This window comes from Temnothorax americanus, unplaced genomic scaffold (genome assembly GCF_048541705.1).
Source record: "Temnothorax americanus isolate GAGA-0224 unplaced genomic scaffold, ASM4854170v1 Scaffold42, whole genome shotgun sequence".
Classification (NCBI taxonomy): domain Eukaryota; kingdom Metazoa; phylum Arthropoda; class Insecta; order Hymenoptera; family Formicidae; genus Temnothorax; species Temnothorax americanus.
Genome location: NW_027509570.1, coordinates 146104 through 169780, shown reverse-complemented (window position 1 = coordinate 169780; position 23677 = coordinate 146104). Strand labels below are relative to the sequence as shown.

The 23677-nt window shown below is 36.6% G+C and overlaps 2 protein-coding genes across 6 annotated transcripts in view; one reads left to right on the top strand and one right to left on the bottom strand.

The window, feature by feature from the left end:
• Positions 1 to 23677, bottom strand: part of LOC143902915 (metabotropic glutamate receptor 8) — a 210577-nt gene that overhangs the window by 42537 nt on the left and 144363 nt on the right. For all 5 annotated transcript variants that reach the window (XM_077416164.1, XM_077416166.1, XM_077416165.1 and 2 more), the window contains 2 exons: positions 10281 to 10435; positions 7420 to 7668 (listed from right to left, as the gene is read on the bottom strand). In XM_077416164.1, the coding sequence (XP_077272290.1) occupies positions 7420 to 7668; positions 10281 to 10435 (404 nt within the window). The remainder of the gene's footprint in view (positions 1 to 7419; positions 7669 to 10280; positions 10436 to 23677) is intronic.
• Positions 459 to 4230, top strand: LOC143902917 (uncharacterized). The gene is made up of 3 exons (XM_077416170.1): positions 459 to 657; positions 1168 to 2278; positions 4090 to 4230. The coding sequence occupies exons 1-2, from the start codon at positions 531 to 533 to the stop codon at positions 2205 to 2207; spliced, it is 1167 nt and encodes a 388-aa protein (XP_077272296.1). The 5' UTR covers positions 459 to 530; the 3' UTR covers positions 2208 to 2278; positions 4090 to 4230.

Genomic DNA, 23677 nt, shown 5'->3' with positions numbered 1-23677 from the left:
GCATAAGAGACATTCTGTATATAATGATATGTGTGTGTTATATTATTATGTATCTTGTGTGAAACCTTTAATCTTATTGCATACCTTAAAACAAACATATACAATATAATTCTATATTTTTATACAATATAAAATAAAATAGGAATATATATATATAGTTATATATATCTATATCTATATCTATCTATACTATTATATAAAATCCTTACGGGTGGTGTATGTTTTGAACGTTAATAACTTAAAAACTATTGGACCGAATTTTTACAACAAGTATATGAAATAGGGGTAGAATTTTCTGGAATGTGCTATAAGGTGTGTATTTTTTTGTTACCGATTTTCTGGAAACCGATTTTTTTAATTGTATTTCGCGCCTCTTCCTCGAGATCATATGTAGTTTCCCTACTATGCACCGATGTTGCCACCATTTCAAAGTTAAAAACTTTCTAACTTCCGCTTCCTTCCGGTTCCATTGGTCATTCTTCTATTTTGTGCCGATTAAGCCACACGTGTATTGAAGAGATTCCGAGAAAATGGGAAAGCGGAAAGAAAGAGAATTGTCTTCAGGATCAGAAGATAACGAGGAGTTACGGAAAAGAGTTAGACGTTTAGAAAAGGCATTGAGAAAGGAGAAAGGAGAAAGAGGCCGATCAAAACACAGTAAGCAGAGAGGTTATGTCTCTACATCGACGACGACAATAGAGCATATAAGCGAGGCTCAGGCGTCTTGGTTCAACCAATTCGCCTGGAGAATGTACAAATTGAGCTTCAATTGTACACATAACCTCGCCACGTAATGTCCTACGAGGATTTAACCTCATGCCTGTCCCGAGGCTGTAGGGCGTAAAAAGGTATGCGTATATGCGGCGGGAATTAGGTGTCTTGGTCCAACCAATTCACCTTAAAAATGCAAGCTTAAGGTTGCAGGTATAACACGCATATACGAGACCAGGTGTTTTGGTCCAATCAATTCACCTTGGAAATGTGATTGAAGAAATTCAATTCCATACATAACCTTTTATATATTTTTATATATTTATATATATATTCTGTGACCGTGATATAGTCCGTAGTATATCGGTTCAACCGGGATACTTAAGAAAAGATATACCACCTTGAGATGGTAATCAAATTCCTAAAACAATCTGTTTTCTTTTTTAATGATAACAGGAAGTCGCAAGGAACGTTGTACAAGCAGATCAACATCTCGAGAGGTTAGAAGCGGCCGCGACTATCGTTACAAACGGAAGTATTATACCAATAGACGAAATCATAGCCGGGATTACTACCCGCATGATCAACCGTACGACGAGGACGCGGTGGATGATTACGTAGATGAAAGTCGAGATACGAGGAATCATTCGCTTAGTTCGAGTCCTTCAGGAGGGAACCTGAGTTCATCTGAATCAAAGGAAGGCGAGACTACTCAAAAGGCTCTCGAAAAAACGCCATCCGAGCAACCATCCGGGGGAACAGGCAGTCAAGGAGTTGTAGAATCGGATAACGTTCCAAAAGGAGAAAAAGAGCTCTCGGCAGAGATAGTAAAAATGTTTGGAGAGCGAATAATGCCGGATAGAACTCTAGCACCGCCGGTGCACAAAGATTTGGCAGTCAGATGGGAAGACATAATAAAAAAGGGTCTACCAACTGAGGAACGAAAATCTCTACTGAAGAAGCTTCCTCCTCCAGAAAACTGTACCGCAATAGATCCACCAAAGCTTAATTTGGAAATTAAGTCTGCTCTTGACAATACTATTATTAAGAGAGACGAGCGTATTGTGGAAAAACAAGCAAAAATGACTGCTGCTATTGCTGGGATTGCAAGGGCCTTGAACTCTACGTTGGAAGGAGATCCAGAAAATAAATTGGGCCTTGTAGAACATCTTAGCGATACCGCAAGATTATTAGCAGACTTACAACGTGATGAAACAATGATTCGCAGGAGTCTTATATTAAAAAACGTTAAGAGCTCATATAAGGATACCCTTAAGGATACTTTATGGGACGAAGAGCTTTTCGGAAAAGGCCTGGCGGAAAAACTCAAAACAACTAAGGTTTTGCAGCAATCGTCAAAGGACTTAAAGAGTGGCGCTAAAGATCAGTCTTGGAATAAAAATTCAAAAAACTCGCGGGGCCCGTCTCGCTGGAATCGATACAAGTCGCACGGTCAATCGAAGGCGAGCGGGCAGAGGCGGACATACAACCAGTGACAGAATCCGTCCTTTCAGGGTCACAGTACCTATCGGAAGCCGGACCAAGTACCAGCGAAGAAGGATTAGAAGTAAGTAAGGTCGCAGGTAGACTGGCACAATTTAAGAGTCAATGGTCGTGGTTAACTTCGGATTCAACCATTCTGAGCTGGGTTTCGGGATATAAAATACCGTTTTCATCAAAGGTTAGACAACGCAGATTGCCAAAAGAACCACAATGGTCCGAACAGGAAAGACTACAGATTCGAGAACAAATTACGCAGCTCTTACAGAAGCAAGTCATCACAAAGTGTCAGCCGGTATCTGATCAATTTGTTTCGAAAATTTTTCTTGTTCCTAAACCAAATGGGTCTTATAGATTAATCCTTAACTTGAAAGAACTTAATAAGTTTATCGATACCGAACATTTTAAATTAGAAGACGGAAAAACGGTCAAACGAATATTACATAAAGATTATTTTATGGCATTAATCGACTTGAAAGACGCGTACTATACAATTCGCATTGCTAGATTAGATAGGAAATATCTAAGGTTTTTGTTTGAAGGTGTCCTTTATGAATTCGAGTGTTTACCCTTCGGGTTAAGCACAGCTCCGTATACCTTTACAAAAATTATGAAACCAGTGATTTCATATTTAAGAGAATTGGGCTATTTTTCTGTTATTTATTTGGACGACTTGTTTCTTCTAGGAAAATCACATGCGGTATGTTCAGAAAATGTACGAGTAACATGTAGCCTTTTGGAGTCGTTAGGATTCATAATAAATAGAGAAAAGAGCAATATGGAGCCAGGGACCAGATGTAGATTTCTTGGTTTTGAATATAATACGATTACAATGGACATCGAGTTACCAGAAGAAAAGAAAGAAAAAATAAGTAAACAGCTTCAAAAATTTAGCTTGGCTACATGTTGTTCTATTCGAGAGTTTGCTAGGTTGATAGGAACTTTAGGTTCATGTTGTACAGCGTTGAAATTTGGTTGGGTACACATGAAGGATTTTGAACGAGAAAAGTTTTTTGCCTTACGAAGAAACAAGGGCAATTTTGAAGCTTGCATGGAACTAAATGACGAATTAAGAGAAGATTTTAACTGGTGGAAAGTACATATTAATGCTGCAAAATGTCAAATTAAAAGTTTTAAACCTGTCCTATAAATATTCTCAGATGCATCATCCTCAGGCTGGGGTGTTTTTTGCCAAGGCCAACGCGCTCATGGATATTGGAATGATGAAGAAAAGAAATGTCATATTAATTATCTCGAATTATTGGCAGCGTTTTTTGGTCTTAAATGTTTTGCGTCAAAAATCAGTAGCAGCGATATCTTGTTACGTATTGATAATACAACTGCGATTGCGTATATAAACAAAATGGGCGGAATTCAGTTTAAAAAACTGAGCAACTTGGCAAAACAGATCTGGGGATGGTGCGAAAAAAACGACCTTTGGATTTTTGCATCATATATACAATCCAAAGAAAATGTTGAAGCAGATTTTGAGTCGAGACGTCTTGAGCCAGAAACGGAGTTTGCATTATCAAATACAGCGTTCCAAACGTTAGCACAGAGGTTTGGGATACCAAATATTGACTTATTTGCATCTCGAACAAATGCGAAATGTTCGCATTATATCTCGTGGGTAAGAGACCCAGAGGCGATGGCTATCGACGCGTTTACAATTGACTGGAAAGCATTTTATTTTTACGCATTTCCTCCGTTCTCGATTATTCTTCGAGTTTTGGAAAAGATGAGGGCGGAAGGGTCAAGAGGTATCGTGGTTGTCCCTAAATGGCCGGCTCAGGCATGGTACCCGGTGTACATGTCAATGTTAGACTCTGAACCTTTTTATTTGAAACCAAATAAATATCTATTGTGTTCTATCGACAGAAGGCCGCATCCTCTTTGGAAAAGAATTACCCTGGTTGCCGGGGTGCTGTCAGGAAAGCGTTCGAACTAAGAGAGGTACCAATAGAGGCGACGGGCATCATGCTGTCCTCACTGACGGAGTCCTCGATTAAGCAATATGACTCTTGTCTCAAAAAATGGTGGAAATTCTGTAAAGACAATAACGTTAATCCGTTTAAAGGAACATTAACAGAGGTCCTAAAATTTTTAACAGAAGAGTTCCAAAAAGGTAGAGCCTCTTATGGTACACTCAACAGTTGTAGATCTGCAATAGCCTTATTACGGGGTCCAGAAGTGGGAGAAGATGCGAGAATGAAGAGATTTTTTAAGGGAGTCGGAAAGTTGCGACCCAGTATGCAAAAATATGATACAACGTGGGATCCTAAAATGGTATTGGATCATGTGAGTAGCTGGGGTGCCAATAATGATATGACATTAGAAAAATTATCTTTTAAATTGGTAACGCTGCTCGCTCTCACTACTGGACAACGTATGCAAACACTTGAACTAATAAATATAAAAAACATTCATAGATTAGAAGATGTTATTGAAATTAAGATTCCCGACAGGATTAAGACTTCAAAGCTTAATAAACCGCAACCAGTATTAATTGTTCCGTTTTATCGCGATAATTTGAACTTATGCGTTGCTTCTACGTTGGAAATATATCTTAAAAAGACAGAGGATTTACGGAGATTAGAAACAAAATTGTTTATTTCGTTTAAAAAACCATTCAAGTCGGTATCTAGTCAGACTTTAAGTCGCTGGATTAAAAATACTCTTAATAGTAGTGGAGTGGACACGAATATATTCAGCGCATATAGTACTCGCCATGCCTCAACGTCAGCCGCTAAGCGAAGTGGCGTAAATATAGACGCGATTAAAAAGGCAGCAGGATGGTCGGAGAAGTCAGAGACATTTGCACGATTTTATAATCGAAATATAAGTTTTTCTAAGGATACTTTTGCCAAAGCTATCCTCAATATTGCAAGTTAATTTTATAAAATTTTTAGTTATGTAATACTCTTTATTTAAAAAAGTGTATACGCTAAATGTGATAAAAATACATATAATTTTGTTTATTTCACGAAATCTCAGGCATAATCTTTCTGCCGTAACAACTTTAAACATCTACATATGATCTCGAGGAAGAGGCGCGAAATACAATTAAATTATTAAACGAACTTACCTGTAAGTGAAGTTCTATCATAATTGTATGAAGCGCCTCTTCCGAAGAGATCAGTCCCACCCAGTATACACCCAACTCTAACATTGTTAGAGTCCCTATATGTTACGGCAGCACTTTGAATAAATGACCAATGGAACTGGAAGGAAGCGGAAGCTAGAAAGTTTTTAACTTTGAAATGGTGGCAACATCGGTGCATAGTAGGGAAACTACATATGATCTCGGAAGAGGCGCTTCATACAATTATGATAGAACTTCACTTACAGGTAAGTTCGTTTAATCATTTAATTTTTCTAATTCTTACGGGTAAAAGAATTAAAAAAATCGATGTCCAGAAAGTAGATAACAAAAAACTATACACCCTATAGCACTCCCCGGAAAATTCTATCCCTATTTTATATGGTTTTAATACAAATTTTGTCCAATAGTTTTTAAGTTAAAAACGTTCAAACACACATCACCCGAAATGTATGTTTGAACGTTTTTAACTTAAAAACTATATATTGGACCGAATTTTTGCCCGAAGTATATGAAATAGGGGTAGAATTTTTTGGAGAGTGCTATAGAGTGTGTAGTTTTGACGTAGAACTACGTCATATTTCACTTACCGATTACCGATTTTTTCCATTGGTTTTTTAAGTGAAAAATCGAGGTTATGTGTTCATCGCGAGCGAGCAATCTCAAAATTCCCTAAAAAACGCCAGGGTAAACCAAAGGATGATGTCGCTAATCGGTAAGTGAAATATCGGAGAAGCGGAAATGACTCAATAGTATGAAAATTGAGTAGAAAAAGACCGGTTACGACATGTTTAATCCATGAAATCATTTATGCGGTCCATTTTGAAATTAGAGACATTTAGTTATGATTCAAATTACGAATATCAATTTTATCCGAAAGTAATAATTTGGAAAATTGATCCAATATGTGATCATTGTTAAGCAAAAAAATTTAAAACTTAATAATTTATTCATGTGTAAAAGTTAAACTACCGTCTTTAAATCAACCCGACTCCTTATGGAACTCCTTTAAGAAAAACGACTCCCGGGCGAAGCCCGGGTAACCAGCTAGTACTATATGTAATTGCTTTTTAAATATTATATTGCATATTTTCTAAAATCTCTTACGATTTACGAATAAAGAAATGTGTACATGTTAATCGGATTGTATTCATCTCAGACTGCGCATAAATGTGGCAGAAAATGGACTTGATAATGCGATAATTTGTAAAATGCGTGATTGACTAAGGACAAAAGGAAAACGTGTGGTAAATAATCGATTAAGGCGCACTGTTATCTCATTGCATGACGCAAGTCTCGTCATACATTGTCGGAATTACGATCGAACGGGGGACGACTAGATTCTTCCCGTTTCTATTTTTTGGTTAGAAAAATGGTCGAAGAGTGACGGAAAGTTGGAGGGTTGCCGAGAATACTTCCTCTCTTCTTCATTCTTTTTCTCACCGATAACTATCTTTCCGCTCGTCTTGCTCCTCGTTCTCTTCTTTCCGCACTGATCATTTCTTTCGCACTTCAGGATATAAACGATCGCGAAGTGTCCCCTATCTGCAAAGTGTCCCGATTCGCACTTTCCGCAATTAATTAACCAATTAATTCACGGCATGAATAGGAAGAGTTCGTCCATACCGCATACGTTATTTTTTTTTATTCATTACGGTGGAATTATAACTGATGCGGTAATTTATTTATCAGGGCATTTAACAATAATAATGAGAAATGGAAAGTTAGGTTGATTTTTCCATTAAAATTAATAGCTTTAAACAGTTTAAACTGTTAAACAGTTAATTGCCAATTACCTCAAAGTGAATAGTCTTTTTCACAAAAATTTAACTAGGGACTTCATCAGATCAGCGCCGAGTATTGAATTTCGAGACTCGGAACTGATTGTGAGAGATAAAAAAGCAGTTTTTAGTACTGACTTTTTTATCACCTTTTTAAGTTAAAAATTTTGTTTATATATTTTTTGCGGAAATATTATACATCGATGCAAATCGGTTGCCACACATATTTCTTTTACACATATTTCTTTCTGCGTAACATATAACAGGTAAAATAGGCATTTGGAGAAAAGTGTCAATATAACGACAGAATAAATCTATATACGTTACCGACAAAAGGCACCAGGCCCTCCTGTTCGTAATCGACGAGATTTTCTTCGCCGGTGCAATGTGTCACGCCGTTCGACGCGTTCACGCTGAAAGTGCACTTGTGATGCTGCGACCAGAACTCTCGGAACCAGATATTCCGGCAGTTTACCATCCTCCCTTTCGAGGACTTATGGGGAATATTGTTCTCTGCCTGCCCGCCGCACTCGTCGCCAATTCTTGGCCGCAAGCTCAAATAGTAGTCGTCGAAACCTACAATATCAGAATTGAACCGCACTTGTTACTCAAATCGTTCAATAAGGTTTGATAACTTTGATACATCATGCTTTTTTGCCGGAGATAAACTTCTTGCGCTCCTCAGTCGCGATAGAATTGAAAAAAGAACATTTCATTCCAGAAAGCAAACTTTATTGAAAAATGTATCTTTTATTTAAATCTTATACTCCGTAGATAAAATTTTTTGTTCACTCTTTAATTATATTTTAATAATACTCTCATGATTTATCTAGAAGAAAATCTATTTTTTACAAGTAATTTTGTATAACAATTAAAAATTTAGGAAGCTTTAGATCAATCAGTTTATACAATTTGTATCTTCATTTACAATATGTTATGTGAAATTAAATTGTATTAAGTCAATGGTCGGCATCAGAGTGGTCGATTACTGCTGTAAAGAATATAGGTTGTAACGTATTTCATTCATGAAAGGATGTACTTTAACGAAACATATACTAACAATAAGTACGAGACATATATCTTGATAAATTTATGTTTGCACAAATATTTTGTCGATTAAATAGGGTAAATTTTATTCTCCAAGTAGACATAAAGTTTAATGTCCAATAATAAAAGCATGCATCACAATTTAAATAAAACAATTCGATAATTGGCATAAATCTTTCTATAATTTTTTACATAATTTTTTACATCTTTCAATTAAGTAGTACAAGACCCTGGTGTTTGCGAAAATACCGCGAAATTGCTACAGTTCCTTATCTCATTATTATTGTAATAAAAACAGATTTAAATAATATATTATATAGAATAGTGCGTGTAGGGCATTATTTAAGTATTAAAATATTTAAATTAAAATAATTTATTATACTTTATTAAAATATGTATTAGCATATTTTTTTACCTAATTTGTTTTGATGAAAACATTGCATTCCTTTTGCCTTTCTCCAAAAAGATGATTTTATAAAATTTTGTCATTTTTATCGTTATATTATCAATCAAATTTTGGAACTGGATTTAAATTTGTTATTCTAAAAGCGATTCTTGAAAAAGACCATAAAATGGCGAGTAAGATGTTATTTTTAATAACTAGAGTCATCAGCTACAATGCGTAGCTACTTTTTCGACATTTTTTTAAGAATAAGGTCGATGGACAGCGAGGAAAAACCTAAGTGGCCGAGAATTGTCGAAAAAATAAGGCTACCATTTTTAAATCTCAACTGATTGGTCGATTTGGCTTACTATTTAAGTCTTACGACTTACGTTTTTTGACGATATGCCACTGCTTTAGCTTGGTACATCTTTTATTATAATGCAGATATATTTGCGTATAGTCACAAAATGTGATAAAGCAACGATTTACAACAAAAATAGTCTCAACGCTAGCGCGTACGAGAAAATTACATCGCGAACTTGGCAAGTGCAGATTGCTTATCGCTTCGTAAACAAGAGACCAACAAACAAGGTGTGAAGAATATAGTACATGATTATTACCGAAAGCGCTTAGCGAGTGACGCAGAACAAAATCATGCAACAAATATAAAACAAATGGACCAATTCTAACAAGGAGACGGACCAATTCTCCCTATCCAGTCTCTCCCTATTTTCATGAGCTTTGAATATGTTAGTGCATAGAAAATTTCATGGTTTCAAAAGCGCATTACAACGGTGTATTTAGATTTTTTTTGAAGATGTTATATTTTTTTAAACATTTTTTTTAAATCCACTACTGTTCTTGAGATTATTTAAATGTTTATATGCCAAAGTAATAGCCGTAAGAAAAAGACAAATTTGCAAAAGATAAGTTTATATTATTTTGGGAAATTATAATGCAGAAACTGTTGACAATTTAAGCAATCAGGAAAATTATCTGTTTTATCTTATCGCCCTCAGTCTTTCAAGCCTGTCAGTTTATAGAATTAATGAACATCCTGATCATGGATTTCATCTTTTTTGATACTCGGTAGGCCATAATTTCTAGTAATTTGGCCCGACTAACGAGGGCTTGACATTTCCGTGTTAATTGCTTGGTGCGAAACGGAAGTGCTGCTCGTCGCGTTCATTTCTTCAGTCTGCGAATGCTAACCCACGAGTCATGGATGATGCGACATAATCGGAAGCGGAAAATATTACTCACTTGTTATATGTGAGATTAATGAACGTCAAGCCAAAGTTGGAACGACATCGCTACTGCGGCAACAAAGTTGCACAGTAAGCAGCTAACAAGGAATTTCAATCGTGGCTTAGTATAGTGTACTAGATGCGTTAAGGATTAGAAGAGTTAACAAAATTAAACGAGTTTAAGTAATTCAAACAAATATGCAGGTCATACAAATTAAGTGAATCAGCATTTTAGTTAAATCAATGTGTTCCACCCTTAAAGCTACACGATCCTTAGAACATGGTACTTATTCCATTCTTCTAATGTTATATTACTAATATTATTATATATTCTTATAATATTATTCTTCTAAGATAAGAGAATATATTTTATTTTCTGCAAAAATTGTGATTTTTATTCCCATTTTTTTATTGCTCATTCTTGATCAAAGGTAAACTCAGAGTAAACATTCTTCCAATTAAGTCGGTTATGATAGGATCGCAAAAGCGTAGTAACGAGGGTCTTTTACCTTTGAGGGCGTTCCTATATGGCAGGATGGTGATGGCACCTTCGGCCGCGAACTCCTGATCCCGGACGGGGTGAACTTTAGCGCCCCACGAATCGCTACCCACCCACATGAAATGGCCCGTGCGATTGGCCCTTACTGTTGCCTGAAGCAGCTTCCTGCAACAAGATAAGCCGAGTGATAAGGATAGATGAATTATGAGCAATGATGAGCGGGGCTACCATTATCCTACCACAAGTACAATAGGATCTGCTACAACCCTCCGCAATTAGTTAACTAAATCCACTACGTCATTACCAACAAGATATCGTTCCTTATTTCCCTCCTTATTATTACTCAAATTATAATTCAAATATAATTCATACAAATTGATACAATTCAAATTTCTTGAAAATGTAACGTAAAAACTGTAGTTGAAAACTGTTATAATTTTCTATCAACAAATTAATAAACAGCTATACGAGTCAAGCGCGGTACGTGATGCGCAAGTAAAGAAATTAATAGTTACAGAAGTAACGAATTACAATGTATGTAATATATACATCCATTCCATCTTAATAAACTGCGCGCCGATTATTTGTCGGACTTGAAACACAGTTATCGTTGGAACATTAAAGGTGCGAATTCATGGGACGCTCGTTTCAGCGTATCGCAAGATCACGTGATTTCGATCTGACGCTAGCGTCAAGCAAAGAAAGCTGGATTTTCTCAGCTTTAAGCGTCAAAGCCAAAGCAGCGCGAAGACGCCGAAATTTTGACGCTGTTTTCCTTTTCATGAATTTCAATTGACGCCGGCGTCAATTGTGGTCATGCGACCTTTTTGCCGCTGAAAATGAGCGTCGAGCGTCAGCATGAAAAGGCACCTTAATACCCTTCCCTCCCCGGAATTAAATCGACGCGATTTAATTATTTTAAAAAACCGTAAAGAATTTATTGCAAAAAATATTACCTTAGCCAGGATTCGAACCTGGAATCTCCCTCATTCCGTGAAGGGCGTCGTACCAATTCTACTACCGAGGCACGTGCGGTAATATTTATTGCAATAACCGGTTTAATAGTTAACAAACGCATGTTTTAGCCTGCGTAAATTCAAATATGTCATTAGACTCGTGAAAATGTCAACAAAAGATGTATATGTATATTATATACATTGTAATTCGTTACTTCTGTAACTATCAATTTCTTTACTTACGTACCACGTACCGCGTCTGATTCGTACAGCTGTTTATTAATTTGTTGACATTTTCACGAGTCTAATGACATATTATAATTTTCTATATTTTTATTGTCAATTTTCTTTTAATATGTATATATATTTGTGATATCGTGTAGTTAAAATATAAATAATATTTTATAATTTATCAATAATAATGTATGTAGAGAAAATGTTTAAGTGCAAGGTAATATTAAAATTGCATAAATACGTGTAACTGTGTAAACATTTAGGGTTTCTTTCTCTATCTAAATTAATAGAAGTATATTACTAATGTTTAATTTCGATAAATCGTGAATTTGTGTTACCAGCAGCAAAGAAAAGATCTTACTTATAAAGTCAAGAATTTGTACTTAAGTCACAGTGCTGAGCTTATATTGATAGGACAGACTTGTAAGAATTGATTTGTATATTTACAGTGTTTCTCTCTTTATCAACCTATTCTACTGAAAATGTTGGAAAGATCAGTGACTCGTACAAGTGCGCGGAAGTGTTAAACGCAGTGAGCTGAGAAGCTTTAATTCCTTTGACTCTATTGCTCAATTTTCTCAAATGAATAGGTGATCAGATACGTGCAAATGATTAACACAGTAAATAATTTTCAATAAAAATTTAATGATAAAAAACCTAAACAAAGTAACAACCTTATATAGAGTAGCAACATACATAAAACTCTCTTGCTTCCTTTTGGAGAAAAAATGTTCTCGATGTTCAATATCGCGTCGTGGCAGATTGTAAACAGGATGATAATTGATTCATACTATTGCAAATAAATATTAAACATTATTACAAAAATTTTTACCGTTAATAATGATTTGTAAACAAATATTAAATAGACATTGCTAAATAAAATAATAAACCGTTTAATTAATAAACTCTATTGTTTACGTTGCGCAATCAGTCGTATGTGGAATGAAGCAGTAACGATTGTCATATAAATATTCTTTAAAACTTCTTATTTAGTATTAATTATTTTTTAATAATGTAAAAATTAATGAAAAATTTTTGAAATATTTATATTAATGGTTTACTTTATGTATACATATAAAGCATCTGGTAAATGTTTAGAAATATTACTCCATCAAGAACCATGCTTTTTTTGTTTAACAAAGCGTTCTTATTATTTATTTAAATTTTATCGGTTGACGCGTAGAAAGCAAATATTTTCTAGTTCTTTCCTACAAAAACCTTAAGCCTCCCTTTCCTTAAAAACTTTATATCTTTTCATAGTTTGTTTTGTTGAAACCGCAGTTTTTGGTAGAGTATTTCTAAACATTTCCATTGCATCTTGGTTTTTGTATAACATAATATAATTCTCTCTCTCTCTCTCTCTCTCTCTCTCTCTCTCTCTCTCTCATTTAGAGATATCTTAAATCTTCCTTCGCTATAATTTTAAAAGAAACTCTTTCCTCACGTGTACAAATTAAGTTAGCACATTATAATGAAGGGCGTTATTATACTTTTTATCTGCGCAGAAAAAAAAACATTTTTATTTAAAAAATATCTTTATTTTTAACATGTAAATCTTAAAATAAGATTTTACTACAGTGTTAAACAAAGATAAATTATTTTCCATGATATTTATTATACTTTGTCACGTTCTGATTGTTATAGTTCGTCCGTTTTTTGGTCAATGCATTTAAGCAATTTACCAGGGATTTGGACAAGTCGTGTGAAGGATATTATTATTATATTTATTATTCGGGACCGAAAAGATATCTGAGTTTATACGTATGGTAACGAGGATCAGCTTTATTTATTTGGTTATAATTAGGATAATCAACGTCGAAATCGACAGGAATAGGTTTAAAGGGGGGTGCGTTTTCTAGTTGTTGCAATTGTTGGAGGAAGGGGAAAGGATCTTGATTAGAAATGACTGCTTGTTTGATCTGGAATATGATTTGTTTAATTCAAACGCGCCTACCTCCTTTCTTCGTCATTCAGCCGCGTTTACGAAAATGAATTTTAAGCTCGCCACACTCTTCGGCAGCGCTCAAAACCAATCCGCCACACTCTCTGCTCGCCACACTCTTCGTCAGCGCTCAGATCGTTAGCGTAGAGGTCAAATTCACTTTCGGGAATTTGTCGAGATTATTGTCTGTTTCTGGAAACCAACTCCGTAATCGCCACGCTTTCGGCAGCGAAAGTACTGGATCGCCACACTCTTCGTCAGCGCCCCAGCACAGATCGCCACGCTTTGTCGGCGGAAACTGCGAGTCGGAATCCCAGAAGTGACAGTGATTATTACGACCTCCAAGAATCAACCCCGTAATCGCCACGCTTTCGGCAGCGAAAGCACTGGATCGCCACACTCTTCGTCAGCGCCCCAGCACAGATCGCCACGCTTTGTCAGCGACAACTGCGAGTCGAATCTTAGAAGTGATCGATTTGTTGATTAAAAATACGAAATGAGATTCCAGATTTTTACACTTGTTTCTTTTTAAACTTATCTTACCTTTATTCTATAAATCTCAATACAACTTGTGCGTGAAGCGCGGTCTTATGAGGTATGATAGTGTAGGGACTAACAACCAGAATTGAGCGCGAATGCTCGAACTTAGCGTATAGCGGAACGTAGGAAATCGAATAAGGTTAGGAGAGAGTCTGAGAATTACATCTAGTCAAGACCGAAGTTAAAACTTATCTGCTTTCCGCGGCGTTTTTCCGCCCTATTTATACCCGAAAAAGACCGGAATCTCCCGCGCGAGATTCCCGCCTTTTTCCTACGCGTCTCAAAGGGGGAGGTATTCTAGAAGCTTCTAGAACATTCTAGAAGCGTAGTTTCGGGCCCATCTGGCCCCCAGCCCTTCAACGGACTCCGATAAGATAATCTAAACATTTACACTAACCCTGGCCGTTTCCTCGGAATTCCGAGCCTAGCGTGCGTCGTCTAAGCCTTCAAGACTTTTAACGTGCGTCGTCGGAAATATAAAATTTCCGTACGTAACAACTTCATAATATTGCTGGGTATCATTATCATCATAATAATCATAGACCGTTGTGAGACAGGTTAGTTATATGCATGACAATTATAATATTCAAATTAATTTATAACATTCTTGAAATACAAAAATATAAAATTCTTTTAAGAAAATTATATATTCTTGCTTATATATATAAAACAATAATTGTGTTGATTTGAATATATTCCGATTAAAGACTAATTTTTGTTCTATATGATTTTCCGAGGTGTAAACACGAGACACCGTGCATTGCACCATAACAATTATTCCCATAAACAATTGTCCCTACTTTTTTAAATAGTCGATAAGACTTGTGTGAGTACTCGACTCGGTCAGTATTCGACTTAACTCGATCACAGCAATAAGAAGGGACAACTGACGAAGGGACAAGCTCTCGTATTACAACGTCAACTTGAGTTCCATAAGGAACGCGATGGGATTCAATCGCGTTAATCCGAAAAGATATCGACGGGAGACGCGCCGGCAGCGAGCTGCAGATCGATATCAACCTTATCGGTCCATGGATATCGAATCGTTCCGGTAATGGCTTTTCTCCGGCGCGGAGTCGGGAAACCCGGCCCAGAAGTCAATTATTTGCTTCGCGAAAATCAAGCCGGAGGGGGATATCGTAAGCAACTGAGAGACATCGTGTTCAACGAGACTCGCCGATGAACGAATAGCCGGGAATCTGCGACCGATCGTTATCTCGTAATTCCCGTGAGCTCGGAAAAACAGCGTCACTTGTTCGCGTGTTTACGTCAACGATGTGCAGTTCCTTCGTCCTTTTTCGAAACGTCGCGCCCCGTCGTTCGCTTCGCTGCGCTTATCTTTGTTAACAAGGAGACTTTCAGACGCGTTGACCATTGCACAAGAGTCGCTCGTTGATTCATGTATTAATAATTTCTTTGGTATTTTTGTTTTCTTCGGTTTTTAAAAAGAAAACTGTCAATTCGGACAGTTCCTTTTCAAACGTAAGTAAGGATTTAACATTGTTAACGCATTAACTTTTTGTCCATCCTTTCTAGATTTATAATAAACTTTAATATATAATGAAAAAAATTAGGGAAAATGTTCAGTAATAGTTGTAATTTCGTAGGCCTAATTTGTCTACAGAAAATGTACGTCAACTGAAATGTAATAAAGAAAATAAGTTGGCAATTTTTTAGATCCCTATATTTATATCGCAAATTTACAGCAAAGTATAATCACATTTGCGGTTTTATTTATCTCGTACAAGATCAAATACAACGTTATTTCGCGCTGGAAATGAAATCTAGCGTTAAATTTACGATACAAATACGAACCTTAGTTACTACAATTAAACTATACGTATAATACTGCTGAATAAGCTGGATCTGTTTGATTTAATGCTATAAGAGTAGTTAGGTAACCGTGGTAATATTTCATAACTTAATTACAGTTTCTCCAAATTTTATAACTTAGAGGAAAGCCGTTCACATCTGGAAAGCATTTTAAGATACATATTATACAAGGGCGGAAATGGGAGCGTTTGCTTTCAAATACGATTGAGGCTTATTTTCAAGCTCTAATCCAAAGCAATTTAGTTAAACAATTAAAGTCGTTATCCAAAATTTTTATCCTTTTTATATCATTCCAATCGAGAATAAAACACTTTAGGCACTTTTAAGCACTTTAATCCATGCTAAGACATAAAATAATGAAACATTTTATTTGCAGAGAGATAAGGCTGATATTAACCCTTCGAGAACACAAAGGGTCAATTTGACCCTTTTTACTACATTTTTAGAATATACACGTAAAGTTGTAGCCAGAAATATTAAAAATAAAAAAAATAAAAAATACAATTTTTTTCGTAAATTACATTTTTTTCAAAAAAATAATTTTTTTCTTGAATTTTTTAAAATATGTAAATAATTCCAACGGCACTTTTTATTTATATCAATTAATTTAACAATATTCCAAGTACATTTGGAAATTTTTTCAAGCTGATCGCACTCGTCAATTTAAAATGGTGGACGATCAAAGTGTGTGTAGGGTCAGATATTGACAAATTAATTAAAAGACGGCAATACGAGTCAAGCGCGGTAAGTGGTGCGCAACTAGAGAATTAATAGTTACAGAAGTAACGAATTACAATGTATATACGTATATTATACATATATTCCAACTTAATAAACTGCGCGCCGATTGTTTGTCGGACTTGAAACACAGTTATAGTTGGAACATTAATACCCTTCCCTCCCCGGAATTAAATTTATACGATTTAATTATTTAAAAAACTGTAAAGAAATTATTGCGAAAAATATTACCTCAGCCAGGATGCGAACCTGGAACCTCCCTCATTCCGTGAAGGGCGTCGTACCAATTCGACTACCGAGGCATGTGGTAGGGTCAGATATTGACCCTGAGTGTCCTCCGTGATTGAAAAAATAGATGTGTTCTTGGAGGGGTTAATTATATTTATACTTGAAATTCATTCTAATCCGAGGTCGTGTCTCGTGTTTTTTTTTGTGTCACGAACACTGCATGCGACAGGGTTGCGTAGAGATACTTAAATTCTTAATTTAGGTCGCCGGCTTTCTCTTTCCCGCATTCCTGCTTTCTTGTCTCTCTATGCACTTTGTCGCGTGTAAGCCTCTTTTCCGCTCGCGCTTCGATCCTACCTAAGAAGATTAGCCATCGGAAAAAGTAACCGAAAATCTCTTCTAGCGTGGCGAATTATAGGAAATAACATCGCGCGTTTGAATGGCCAAAACTGAAATTTAATTAAACAACTTTCTCGTATTGCAAAAACTCGAAATGCGACCGTACGAAAACTTTTCTAATCCGCGGCGACGTGTGATCCAATCCATGTCACAGTCAAAGTACACACTTCTCGATCTATATATATATAGCATGTATACACATAAAATTCGATATGTGTGAGCTATACGGTATCAAATAAGCTATTTTGTAGTTGTCGAATGTAAAAAAAAATGTGATGCATTTCAGCACTGACATAGATTGATGTTTGAATGATCTGACATAACAAGATATAGGGGAGACCAGGGCGGAGTCGTCACCTGAACGGAGTCGTCACTACAATTATTTCGAAATCTGTATGTTGTGTGAACTCGCTATTAATATTGTAAACACTACTTATGGTGCCCATGTAACCAACGGTGTTTAGTGAGATTATTATATGCCATGTTGTGATTTTCATTAAAGCAAACATGTTTTCGGAGATTAAAAGTAAAATTTTTTGCGAGTCGAAAATTTTAAATATTTTAAATATTATTTTTTCTCCGAATCTCGAGATAAGTGATTTTGAAGAGTGATGCATGCTGAACACGAATCCAGTAAAAATTTTTTATTTTCGTTAATTTCTAATATTTCATGAGCGATCAAACTTAAAATCTGTGTCCGAGGTAAAGTCGTCACCAAGCCATATCATGGAGACTTCGGGCGAAAATCAAAATCAAAGAAGCAGCAGTGGTCGGATTCCGGCGAGGACTTAAATAATATTGTTCTGCGTGTGCTCAGAGATGGCAGAATAGAGCTGACGAGAAACAGTGCATTTCGTGTGAGCGAGGGCTAATAAGTGTGTGCGCTTTTCTTGTAATTATTTTCCGCCATCGTGTTTTTAATTAATGTTTCCATTTTTCTATTAAAAAATAATTAATAAAATGTACGTATCGTATCATTTTTCATGATCGGAATTATGAATTTTCATTTAAAATTCAGTCCGAGAATGGAGTGACGACTCCGCCCCGGCAATTTTGACATTTCAATTTTTGGACCTTTGTCGTTTTCACTCTATACCAGTTAAACAAAGCGACGTAAACAAAAAATGTTCTTTTCTAATATTAAAAGTCTAAGAAATTGTATAAATAAATTACAATAATATATTATCTACTGCATTTTGTTATTTACATTTAAATTTTAAATACAATAACGTGCACAAGCATCCTTATAACAGTAAATAGACATTTTATTCTCCGAATAGTCGCGGACAGTATCTAGTGGCTTTAATATTGTGTTTCAAACAGCACTGTGTTCACTTTTAAGATATCGGAGGGCAAGTTATGAAAGTTGGCGACATGTTGTGTGTGAAATAAAGCAAAGCGCGAACGTACGGAGGCCGTCTAGCAATCGATCGTACCCACCGATATATCGAGGTCATGGATTCCGATCGCCACCAAGAATGTAACTATCCACTTCTGCTTCTGCTCTCGTCCGGTAAGAGATAAAGGAAGGAAACGCGAGAAATGTACAATCAAGTCTTTCACCTTTGGCAGAAAGTTTGAACAGTTTCGCGCGGGCTGCGCTCAAGAAGAACCGTGCTACTGTTGTACTATTGATGTGTCGGCAACAAATCGAGAATAACTCTGAGAATACTTCCTGAAACTAGATCCGAAATTTTTCAAAAAGTGTACCGTTTGTACATAAAGTATAGATAGTGACAAACGCGTGGCGTTCGCGAAATTATTTTACGGGTATTTCCTTCGAAAATGGGTCACTGAATGGTTTACGTCTTGCAGACTATAGTAAATTGAATAAAAGAAATGTCGATAATCACTCCGCAGTTTACACACCGTTAAATTTGTAGTGCCAAATTGAACTCAATTTGAGTCATACATTTTTAACCATTCCTCTAGGTCGTCACTACTCCTATTTAATATGCCGTTAATTTAACTAAAACAATGTTAATTTAACTATATAAATGGTGTTAAAATAATACTGTTTTGTGTTAAGATAATGGTAGTTAAATAACAAAATGTTATTTATCTCAAGGTATTGCTTGGTTTAAATTTTATCCTTTAATATTTAACAGTGCACAGATTGTCTCTGATCTTAAATTCCTCACATTATAGGTTTTTATCCATTTTATATACGGATCTTTTTTTCAGTAATAATGTGATAAGCTGTCAATTCTCTCATGAGCTTTTAAGCTTTTATATAGCTTATAAACTTTATGCCGAGCTTTATGCTACTTTTTTATAAGCTTTTAATACTGATATAAGATATAATACATTTTTATGTATGAGTATATATACAATTTTACGTTTCATAAAAAAAATTTCAGATTTTACTTATTTAAAAGAATTACTACATAAAAAGTCTCGTTTTTATAAAGGTATTTAAAAGTTCTTATAAAGATAATTACAAGTTGTGAAAAAAATGGAGTGTCATATTAAAATCTTATCAAGAAAAAATTGATGCTTTTATTAAAAAATCTATGCGTTAAAAAAACTATAAAGATAATTTTAAAATTGCTTAAATAATGTGCATAATGTTATTTAAAAAATTAAAGATTTAAATTGAGGAAATAAAATAAGCATCTAATTATGGATATTGCTGAATTGCACGATAAAGTGATAAAATTCTCATAAAATTCTTCTCCTTTATGAAACCAGAGTGGAATCGTGGCTAATAATAGAATTGCCTTTTAGTTTAATGTTCTTTTTTTGGTTGGTTCTATCTACCTACGATCTCTTTCGGTGAAAAGGCCATTCTTTCATCGAGCTAAGTTACCATAATAGAAAAAAAATCTTTAAAGAGTAAACGACGTTCTCTTTATTAACGTATGGTGGCCGGGAATAACACGGGTTATGTGGGGAGGTACATTTCCCGGGTTTTTCCGACGTCGACTCCAACGTTTCTTCCAGGCTTTTGGCGGTTCGCCAAAAATTTCATTGCTCGCGGAAGCACCGTTGGCCGGTGGCGCGGCTCCAAGGTATACCGTGTTAGGTGGTTGCTCGATAATGTATCGTTTCCTCTTGAATGCGCAATGAAGTCCCGCCTCGCTTTAAATAGACAGCCGAGCCTTTCTTTCGAGAAGGGAAAAAATTTTCCGTTCGATACATCAATCGGGTAGCAGGTAAGATAGAAAGAGAGAGAAGAGAGGGAGAGGAAAAGAGAAAGAGAGAGAACAGAGGGGGAGAGAGAGGGGGGAAGAGGGAGAGGAAGAGAGGAATCTCGACGCTTCGTGCGTCGACGATGCTGGCCGGAAATCCCTTTCCTCCCTTCGTTGGAAAGCATCCGGTGGATGAACGAAGTTCTGATCGATTAGGACAAATTTTCGCTCGGGCAACACGATGCACATGTGAAACGCGCCGCATGTCGCCAAGTGAACCGTTCAGAGTGCGGAGTGGAAGTCGAATAAATGTCACACGTGCCAGTAAACTAACTTTGTACTTAACTATGTTTCTAGCTTACATGCTTTGTTTTGAACAATAGAATACTCTCTAATAGTCAAACAGTGAAATATCACTCAAAACGAGTGAAATGCAAAACAAAAAGTGAAAATTGAGCCTGTGCATTTCGAGTAATTCGCTACTCTGAGAAAGAGAAAAGTTGCGTTCTATAAGTTGGAGGGAAATCGCATTCCATTTGAGTGAAAGAGCTCTCCTTTCGAGTGCAGGTCAGTGTATAGGAGTGAATTAGTCACTCTACAATTTTGAGTAGAAAATTTCACTCTGTTAGAGTCATTTATCAGTCGATCTTTAGTAAATCGTAATTAAATCACTATAGCCTATAGTTTTAGAGTGAGATTGTATCACTTCAGTAGAGTAGCCGCTCTAAAAATTTGAGTGACAAATTCACTCCTATCTTATGAGTGCCTGCATCTACTCAAATTAGAGTGACAACCCTCTCTTTTGAAGTGACTATCGCAATCACTCTAATAGATTAGTGGCAAAACCATGGCACTCTATAAGGTTTAGAGAGTAAAGATGGGCTGAAAAAGAAAATAATAGGTACTTGCAAAATGATGATACGAGTAATAAGAAAAAAGATTTGAGTAATAAGTAACAAGTATCACGTACACAAGATGCAAATTGAATAAAATAGACAAATAGAGATATACTTTTTATGTACACGACGATAAACACAATGGCGCGGGAAAACCTGAGGAGCAGCGCAGCGGGAGCAATAAAAGATCTAATTCTGAGAAATTTTCATGGCGAAACTTCGAAATGCCGCAGATACCATTAATTCTTTGCGTGCCGCCTTCGCTTGATCGTTGCTCCTGGGGAAACTAATCACGAGTTGTCTGCGTTTGCAGCGCAGTGGCGGGAAAGTTCTTGAGCGAGCAAGTCTCCGGCGCGGCGTTTAGCGTTAATCAGAAGTTTCACACGGAGCAAATCCCCGAGAGCGCGACGCGGACTAGAGGGTTGAAATACATGTCGTCTTTGAACTGACATGCGGAACACGTGTAAGATACCGATTACCCGTGATCGTGTCTCTCGGCAACCAAGGCAAATGGGGAGTAACCGGCAAGAAAGGTCATACATCACGATTTCGATGGACTTAGACGTCACGGCGCAGGAAGAGCACGTCGGCGAACATTTCGCGAATCGCTGCTGAAGCGGTTAAGTTGGAATCAAGTCGCCTATGCATGCTTCCTCGCGTTTTGTTCGCATTTATGTCACTCGCGCGGTCACGAAAAAGAAGAATCGAGCCGAACAATTTCGCAGCATCGACATTTACGAAATAGGAAAAATGAAGCGACAGAGAAGGAGCGTCTCGTACGTCATGGGATGTCAAGGAGAGAGGGGGGAAAACATGCAGGACAATTTTGTTGCAATATTGATGCCCGAAGAAAATAAAATAAAAATCGTTCTCGGCACGCGTTTTAATTAATATATCCGATCTGCCAAGTCAGATAAATTATTCGCTATTGATCAAGAGACACGGTAGTGTCTCGCGCCAAGTACACGTATATGATACTTGCGAGTGAAGATATGGTTACTTTAAGAGATAAATGGACCTTTTTATATAAAATATATCTTATAAAATATCTTAAAAAAAACTGTCAACCTTATAGTTAACCGGCATAATAGTCTCAAGTTTTCTTTAAAAAAAAGTAACTTAAATATTTTATATTATCATCTTTATGCTTTATTTTGCGAATTTTTTTCCGTAGAGAATAGAATTTATACAAACTTTATATAAAATTTTGAATCTATAAAGATTTATTGTAAAACAATACTTCGTCTAGTGTAATTAACTTATTCTTTTTTCCCCCGAAGAATCACAAGTTCGCCTGTATTTAGGAGACCACGAGACATCCAGGCGACGACGAGACAGCCTCTCCATACGGTTACTAAATCTAAACGATCCACTAGAGTTTCAAGCACTGCCTGTTAATGTGCCGAGATGCTATTTGATACGCGAATACGTGTATCTACATGTAAAGAGCCCCCATCAAGTTATCCACTTTTACGCTGACGACTACTGGAAAATGTAATTTTCAGTGCAAAATTTGCTGAGAGAGTGACGTTTTACATCAGGATTATTTAAATCTACTCTGCACGATTACGCGTGTAAAAAGAAATAGGTAAACTGAATTATCAAATCCATAACGATTCCCTCTTCGAGGGAAATGTCTTTTTCAAGAAAAATATAAAACTAATTTCTTTCTACTGTTACATACGGAAATTTTATATTTCCGACGACGCACGTTAAAAGTTTTGAACGCTTAGACGACGCACGCTAGGCTCGGAATTCCGAGGAAACGGCCGGGTTAGTGTAAATGTTTAGATTATTTTATCGGAGTCCGTTGAAGGGCTGGGGGCCAGATGGGCCCAAAACTACGCTTCTAGAAAGTTCTAGAAGCTTCTAGAATACCTCCCCCCTTAAGACGCGTAGGAAAAAGGCGGGAATCTTGCGCGGGAGATTCCGGTCTTTTTCGGGTATAAATAGGGCGGAAAAACGCCGCGGAAAGCAGATAAGTTTTAACTTCGGTCTTGACTAGACGTAATTCTCAGACTCTCTCCTAACCTTATTCGATTTCCTACGTTCCGCTATACGCTAAGTTCGAGCATTCGCGCTCAATTCTGGGACTTAGTCCCTACACTCTCATACCTCATAAGACCGCGCTTCACGCACAAGTTGTATTGAGATTTATAGAATAAAGGTAAGATAAGTTTAAAAAGGAACAAGTGTAAAAATCTGGAATCTCATTTCGTATTTTTTAAATCGATCACTTCTAAGATTCGACTCGCAGTTGTCGCTGACAAAGCGTGGCGATCTGTGCTGGGGCGCTGACGAAGAGTGTGGCGATCCAGTACTTTCGCTGCCGAAAGCGTGGCGATTACGGGGTTGATTCTTGGGGGTCGTAATAATCACTGTGACTTCTGGGATTCCGACTCGCAGTTTCCGCCGACAAAGCGTGGCGATCTGTGCTGGGGCGCTGACGAAGAGTGTGGCGATCCAGTACTTTCGCTGCCGAAAGCGTGGCGATTACGGAGTTGGTTTCC

What these genes read in the sequence shown, in the direction of transcription:
- LOC143902917 (XM_077416170.1), top strand. Translation starts at nt 531, where the DNA reads ATGGGAAAGCGGAAAGAAAGAGAATTGTCTTCAGGATCAGAAGATAAC. An exon ending in AAGAGGCCGATCAAAACACA is followed by an intron (nt 658 to 1,167) that starts GTAAGCAGAGAG and finishes TAATGATAACAG; the next exon opens with GAAGTCGCAAGGAACGTTGT.